Consider the following 8,481-nt stretch of genomic DNA (forward strand, 5'->3'; position numbering starts at 1 on the left):
CCCCCCAACCTCCCCCTCCCCCCCCCCCCCACTCTTACCTGTCAACAATCACTTCTTCCCCTCCGTGGTTGCCGGTGTCATATCCACACTCTGTACGGGATTGCAGCCCTGCGGTATGTACTTCAATTTTGCTTGCAAATGGGGAGCAAAATTGGTCAGAAGCGCATCTCATTGCTCAGCACAGTCAGGTGACCACGCTGACCAATGGGTGCTCACCATTTGCGAGAGAAATTTGAAAATACATGCTGCAATCCTGAGTACATGGATATGGAGTATGGATATTACACGGAGGGGAAGAAGAAGCGATCATTAACACATAAGAGTAGCGGGGAGGGCAGGGGCAGAGGGAGTAGATTGGTGGGGGTAATTCTCTTTTTCCAAATTTGCCTGGGACAGTGGAATTTCCCTTTAAGGGATGCTGTCTGCATGCAATATGCATGAAGAAAGCTGGACATAAATTGGTAGAATTTAATACAATCATTTATACAAAAAAATCTTGTCAGAGCATTGGATAATGCCATCAGAGACCTGACGAATGCCATTCAAAATGTTGTTTGGTTTTAACATTCGATTTAACATTCGATTTTAGAATTATATAGAAAAAAAATCCATCCTGCTCCTTCGATTTTTTTCATCACTGTGGTCGAAAACGATTCTCAATTAGAAAATTGAAAAAGCTTTTTCCAATAAATGTCTACTGATATGGGCAGCTACAGTTTCTCTGTATATGTGTATTATTTTTCCTGGAATCTGGTAATCTACTTTATCTCTATTGTGCCAAACAATCTTAGTGTAGCTTCAAGGACTATCCAAAGGGTTCCCATTCACTGACACAGAGAGGCAGACCCAAAACAGAAAATTGATTCTGGTAATCAAGCTCATATTATATGAACATGTAAAATGGAACCTCATCCAAAACTTTTTTTTATTTTGGGAAGGTTTAGGCAGGTGACAGTGGTCACCGCGATGGAAAGTAAAGGAAATTTACCCTAAAGGTTGCACAGGCCATAAAAACCCCCCCCAAAGCTTTAAGTTTTCACCATTCATTTTAAAATGTAAAAAAAAAGAAAAAGGTTTTACCTGGATTTCCACTTGAAAATCTTGTTGCCAAGGATGAGCTCCCATTCTGTGCGCAACCAAATCATCATCAGATGTCTATACCTCTGATCAGAAATCATTTGAGTCTATTCAGCTCAAACTTTCAACATGAACTATAACTTGCAATCAGATGAAACATGTACTTGCGTAATTGTGAAAAACTGTTTTGTTCTTTATATATAATTTAAAGAAGTTTTTCTCTGTGTCCTATGTGCACACTTATCAAGGAACAAGATGTGTTAATATAACAGAGTTTTCCCCCAGGAATTTCGTGCCCTAGGTGTGACCTCTCCTGAATTACCTGTCTGATTAGACCGAGAACTTTCCTCTCCTTGTCTGATGCGGATTGGTAGGGATTGACCTGCTTAGACCCCGCTGAATAGATATTGTGTAAGAACGCTGGAGCTGCTAAACTTCTTTATATTCTGTTCTACTCTTGGAAAGCTCTCAGCCTATTTTATAAAAGCTGACAGGACACCAAATTTCTCCTCTGTATTAGACTAGTTCATCAAAGTGCAGTGATAGAGATATTGAGCAGAACCACTCTCAGCCCAATATGGAGAGGATTATACCAATCATAACTGCTGACACCTTAAGCACTCTCAGGATTATAAGAATCAGGCAACATTTCTCAGTCATGGACAGCTGCAGAGGCCAGCAGACAACACAAGCTGACACACTGGGAAATATTGGTCTTATATTTTGGAAATCTCACTACTGTTTAGTGGCTTTCCTTCCTGACTTCAAAGCGTCAATGTTCAGACTTGGACAGCCTGAGCTTGCATGCTTATGTGACAGATGATAGTGAAGATCGGCAGGGTGTCAAATTCTGCCTGCATATCCAACTGCACTCCAATTCATTTGTCTGGTCTTACATGCAAAGTGGAGTAACTAAAAATGCTAAATTGTAATTTGTATAACCTTTCATGGGTTTAGACCATCACTTGCAGGAAGCCCATAGCCTTTGACCATCTCCTGTTACATGTCTACAGTCTTTGACCATCTCTTCTAGCAAGCCCACAGTCTTTGATTATCTTCTGTTGCATGTCTGCAGTCTCTGATCATCTCTTGTAGCAAGTCCATAGTCTTTGAGGACCTGTTGTAGCAAGTCCATAATCCTTGACCACCTGTTGTAGCAAGTCCATAGTCTTTGACTACCTGTTGTAGCAAGTCCATAGTCTTTGACCACCTGTTGTAGCAAGTCCATAGTCTTTGACCATTTCTTGTAGCAGGTCAGTAATCTTTGACCATCTTCTGTTGCATGTCTGCAGTCTCTGACCATCTCCTGTAGCCTGACCTCTCAGCCCAATATGAGAGGATTATACCACTTATAACAGCTGACACCTTAAGCTCTCTACCGTGTTTCCCCAAAAATAAGACACTGTCTTATATTTGTTTTTGCCCCAAAAAAACACACTAGGTCTTATTTTCAGGGCATATATTTTTTTTTTAATGTGCAACAAAATGTACAACAATCCAAAGTTATGTTCAAAGTTAGTAACCGGCGCTATAGAGGAAGTATGGGCTAATGCGACTCCGCAGCCTTGCTTTCTACAGCACCGGCCTTCTTTGCCATCAGGGACAGCGGTACCAGCGGTACAGCAGAGGGGACATCAGACAGTGGACAGCACGGTAAAGTACGGTACCATTTACCGGTACACATTACAGTACCGTACCATTACATTAAACAGTGCCTTCAGGGGGACAGCAGTTGGTGAAGTATGGTACTGGAGTGCTCCCTGTCACTGTACTGGCCAGAGGGAGTCCCCTGTCATCCCCTTAATACAGTATGTCCCTGCAGGCTGATACCATCTCTCCTGCTCTTTAAGTTCCCCCTCACATGCTACCACCAAACTAGGTCTTATTTTCGGGGTAGGTCTTATATTACAGGAATCTTGAAAAATAGTGCTAGGTCTTACTTTCGGGGTAGGTCTTATTTTCAGGGAAACAGGGTATTTCAGGTTCAGGTAAGTATCAGGCAACAGTTCTCATATTCATGAATAGTGGCAGAGGTGGACAGACAATATGAACTGACACAACTCGGTGGGAAATATTTATTTTATATTTTGGAATGCTCACTACTGTTTCGTCTTATTAAAGAAGCTCCAGTAGAGTCTACAAACAGCATTCCTTCCAGCCTTCATAGGATGAACTTTCAGACTTGGCCAAGCTAAGAGTACATGCTTATGTGATAGCTGATAGGGAAGATCGGTGGTGGTATCCTTCGGCTGGTCTTACATGCAAAGTGGAGTAACTCAAAATGTTAAATTGTAATGTGTGATTGGAGTACTTTTTTTAACCCTTTGCTCCATTTCCTGACAGATTGTTGCACAGAAGAGGAATACCAAAGGACTGTTCCTGAAATATGGAAAATACGCAGGAAAATCCACCATTACGGTAAGCATTTGGCAGAGTCAATTCAGTAAGACACATGAGCTGTTTTAACTGTGTTTGGTTTTTCACCTCACTATATTTTTTAATCCTCAATTCACAAACCTGAATATTGCACGGATGTAGGATAGGAAATATATGCTTGCAATAGCTATTGAGAGCCTTTCTCATGAAATGGTATTTTACTTACTTAAATTTACTAGGGTGGTGTCTTATCAGTGCCATGGCAAAGTGTGTCATATCTAAAGTGGCCATGGCAAAATCAGCATTGTTTAATCTTATTTGTGCATGTGAAACAGAACCAGGTTATAATCACGATTAAGGTATTTAATGGTAGTTTGATGGCCAGTAATTAAAACCACTACCATAATGGTAATTAAGATATAGTAATAATTTATTACAGACATTTATACAGCACCATCAGTTTACGCAGTGCTTTACATATTGTACATTCACATCAGTGACTGCATTCAAGGAGCTTACAATCTAAAGTTCCTTCCTATCTCTCATACACACGATAGGGTCAATTTACCTTCCAGCATGTCTTAGGAGTATGGAAGTAAACCCACAAAAGCACAATGCAAACTCCATGCAGATGGTGTCCTGGCTGGGGTTTGAACTGAAAACACTAGGGCTACAAGTTAGATGTGCAAACCACTGAGCCACCTTGAAGGGGGGGGGCAGGGTGGTGTGGTGCTGGCGGTGCATGCTAATGGTGGGGGGAGTGGGGTGGAACATCACTGCACAAAAACAATAGTAAGAGAGCGGAGCCGCTGTCCTCCTGTCAGTTTCAGGATGACAGCGGCTGTGTGCGTGGCCGAGCGGGGGATTGGTAAGTATCATTGACATTTACCGATCCTCCGTGAATAGCACAAACACTGGAGTGATCATCTGATCACTTCAGTGTTTGTAAATAACTGGGGACACATAGTGCTATGTGTCCCCAGTTATGAATGAACAGGAGGTGATTCACATCACCTCCTGTTCATTCATGAATTTCTCAATGGAGAGAAGCACTCAGTACAGAGGCTTTTCCCCATTGAGAATCTGCTTGATAGTAAATATCTTACTATCCGCAGTCTGTGAATGAATGGGAAGCCTCTTTACTGAGTGCTTCCCATTCACTGAGTGCTGAGGCTGCAGAAAAATCCATTGAGGACTCTGTGTCCTCAGTGTTTTTTTCTATTTCAAAAGGGAAATGTCAGGGAGCTGTTTAGATCCCTGATATTTCCCCAAAGCCCCCCCAACAGTAAAATAATAATGAAAAAATAAATAAAAAATGTGTAAATAATTAAAAAAAAGCACAACCCCCCAACCAAATCATCATCAGATGTCTATACCTCTGATCAGAAATCATTTGAGTCTATTCAGCTCAAACTTTCAACATGAACTATAACTTGCAATCAGATGAAACATGTACTTGCGTAATTGTGAAAAACTGTTTTGTTCTTTATATATAATTTAAAGAAGTTTTTCTCTGTGTCCTATGTGCACACTTATCAAGGAACAAGATGTGTTAATATAACAGAGTTTTCCCCCAGGAATTTCGTGCCCTAGGTGTGACCTCTCCTGAATTACCTGTCTGATTAGACCGAGAACTTTCCTCTCCTTGTCTGATGCGGATTGGTAGGGATTGACCTGCTTAGACCCCGCTGAATAGATATTGTGTAAGAACGCTGGAGCTGCTAAACTTCTTTATATTCTGTTCTACTCTTGGAAAGCTCTCAGCCTATTTTATAAAAGCTGACAGGACACCAAATTTCTCCTCTGTATTAGACTAGTTCATCAAAGTGCAGTGATAGAGATATTGAGCAGAACCACTCTCAGCCCAATATGGAGAGGATTATACCAATCATAACTGCTGACACCTTAAGCACTCTCAGGATTATAAGAATCAGGCAACATTTCTCAGTCATGGACAGCTGCAGAGGCCAGCAGACAACACAAGCTGACACACTGGGAAATATTGGTCTTATATTTTGGAAATCTCACTACTGTTTAGTGGCTTTCCTTCCTGACTTCAAAGCGTCAATGTTCAGACTTGGACAGCCTGAGCTTGCATGCTTATGTGACAGATGATAGTGAAGATCGGCAGGGTGTCAAATTCTGCCTGCATATCCAACTGCACTCCAATTCATTTGTCTGGTCTTACATGCAAAGTGGAGTAACTAAAAATGCTAAATTGTAATTTGTATAACCTTTCATGGGTTTAGACCATCACTTGCAGGAAGCCCATAGCCTTTGACCATCTCCTGTTACATGTCTACAGTCTTTGACCATCTCTTCTAGCAAGCCCACAGTCTTTGATTATCTTCTGTTGCATGTCTGCAGTCTCTGATCATCTCTTGTAGCAAGTCCATAGTCTTTGAGGACCTGTTGTAGCAAGTCCATAATCCTTGACCACCTGTTGTAGCAAGTCCATAGTCTTTGACTACCTGTTGTAGCAAGTCCATAGTCTTTGACCACCTGTTGTAGCAAGTCCATAGTCTTTGACCATTTCTTGTAGCAGGTCAGTAATCTTTGACCATCTTCTGTTGCATGTCTGCAGTCTCTGACCATCTCCTGTAGCCTGACCTCTCAGCCCAATATGAGAGGATTATACCACTTATAACAGCTGACACCTTAAGCTCTCTACCGTGTTTCCCCAAAAATAAGACACTGTCTTATATTTGTTTTTGCCCCAAAAAAACACACTAGGTCTTATTTTCAGGGCATATATTTTTTTTTTAATGTGCAACAAAATGTACAACAATCCAAAGTTATGTTCAAAGTTAGTAACCGGCGCTATAGAGGAAGTATGGGCTAATGCGACTCCGCAGCCTTGCTTTCTACAGCACCGGCCTTCTTTGCCATCAGGGACAGCGGTACCAGCGGTACAGCAGAGGGGACATCAGACAGTGGACAGCACGGTAAAGTACGGTACCATTTACCGGTACACATTACAGTACCGTACCATTACATTAAACAGTGCCTTCAGGGGGACAGCAGTTGGTGAAGTATGGTACTGGAGTGCTCCCTGTCACTGTACTGGCCAGAGGGAGTCCCCTGTCATCCCCTTAATACAGTATGTCCCTGCAGGCTGATACCATCTCTCCTGCTCTTTAAGTTCCCCCTCACATGCTACCACCAAACTAGGTCTTATTTTCGGGGTAGGTCTTATATTACAGGAATCTTGAAAAATAGTGCTAGGTCTTACTTTCGGGGTAGGTCTTATTTTCAGGGAAACAGGGTATTTCAGGTTCAGGTAAGTATCAGGCAACAGTTCTCATATTCATGAATAGTGGCAGAGGTGGACAGACAATATGAACTGACACAACTCGGTGGGAAATATTTATTTTATATTTTGGAATGCTCACTACTGTTTCGTCTTATTAAAGAAGCTCCAGTAGAGTCTACAAACAGCATTCCTTCCAGCCTTCATAGGATGAACTTTCAGACTTGGCCAAGCTAAGAGTACATGCTTATGTGATAGCTGATAGGGAAGATCGGTGGTGGTATCCTTCGGCTGGTCTTACATGCAAAGTGGAGTAACTCAAAATGTTAAATTGTAATGTGTGATTGGAGTACTTTTTTTAACCCTTTGCTCCATTTCCTGACAGATTGTTGCACAGAAGAGGAATACCAAAGGACTGTTCCTGAAATATGGAAAATACGCAGGAAAATCCACCATTACGGTAAGCATTTGGCAGAGTCAATTCAGTAAGACACATGAGCTGTTTTAACTGTGTTTGGTTTTTCACCTCACTATATTTTTTAATCCTCAATTCACAAACCTGAATATTGCACGGATGTAGGATAGGAAATATATGCTTGCAATAGCTATTGAGAGCCTTTCTCATGAAATGGTATTTTACTTACTTAAATTTACTAGGGTGGTGTCTTATCAGTGCCATGGCAAAGTGTGTCATATCTAAAGTGGCCATGGCAAAATCAGCATTGTTTAATCTTATTTGTGCATGTGAAACAGAACCAGGTTATAATCACGATTAAGGTATTTAATGGTAGTTTGATGGCCAGTAATTAAAACCACTACCATAATGGTAATTAAGATATAGTAATAATTTATTACAGACATTTATACAGCACCATCAGTTTACGCAGTGCTTTACATATTGTACATTCACATCAGTGACTGCATTCAAGGAGCTTACAATCTAAAGTTCCTTCCTATCTCTCATACACACGATAGGGTCAATTTACCTTCCAGCATGTCTTAGGAGTATGGAAGTAAACCCACAAAAGCACAATGCAAACTCCATGCAGATGGTGTCCTGGCTGGGGTTTGAACTGAAAACACTAGGGCTACAAGTTAGATGTGCAAACCACTGAGCCACCTTGAAGGGGGGGGGCAGGGTGGTGTGGTGCTGGCGGTGCATGCTAATGGTGGGGGGAGTGGGGTGGAACATCACTGCACAAAAACAATAGTAAGAGAGCGGAGCCGCTGTCCTCCTGTCAGTTTCAGGATGACAGCGGCTGTGTGCGTGGCCGAGCGGGGGATTGGTAAGTATCATTGACATTTACCGATCCTCCGTGAATAGCACAAACACTGGAGTGATCATCTGATCACTTCAGTGTTTGTAAATAACTGGGGACACATAGTGCTATGTGTCCCCAGTTATGAATGAACAGGAGGTGATTCACATCACCTCCTGTTCATTCATGAATTTCTCAATGGAGAGAAGCACTCAGTACAGAGGCTTTTCCCCATTGAGAATCTGCTTGATAGTAAATATCTTACTATCCGCAGTCTGTGAATGAATGGGAAGCCTCTTTACTGAGTGCTTCCCATTCACTGAGTGCTGAGGCTGCAGAAAAATCCATTGAGGACTCTGTGTCCTCAGTGTTTTTTTCTATTTCAAAAGGGAAATGTCAGGGAGCTGTTTAGATCCCTGATATTTCCCCAAAGCCCCCCCAACAGTAAAATAATAATGAAAAAATAAATAAAAAATGTGTAAATAATTAAAAAAAAGCACAACCCCCCCCCCCCCCCCC

The 8,481-nt window shown here is 41.7% G+C and overlaps 1 protein-coding gene across 1 annotated transcript in view; it reads left to right on the top strand.

Moving 5' to 3' along the window:
• Positions 1 to 8,481, top strand: part of CPNE7 (copine 7) — a 63,544-nt gene that overhangs the window by 20,084 nt on the left and 34,979 nt on the right. Inside the window, exon 3 of the mRNA XM_018557326.1 lies at positions 3,421 to 3,495. Within this exon, the coding sequence (XP_018412828.1) occupies positions 3,421 to 3,495 (75 nt within the window). The remainder of the gene's footprint in view (positions 1 to 3,420; positions 3,496 to 8,481) is intronic.

Source organism: Nanorana parkeri, unplaced genomic scaffold (genome assembly GCF_000935625.1).
Source record: "Nanorana parkeri isolate BGI_ZX_2015 unplaced genomic scaffold, ASM93562v1 scaffold280, whole genome shotgun sequence".
Classification (NCBI taxonomy): Eukaryota; Metazoa; Chordata; class Amphibia; order Anura; family Dicroglossidae; genus Nanorana; species Nanorana parkeri.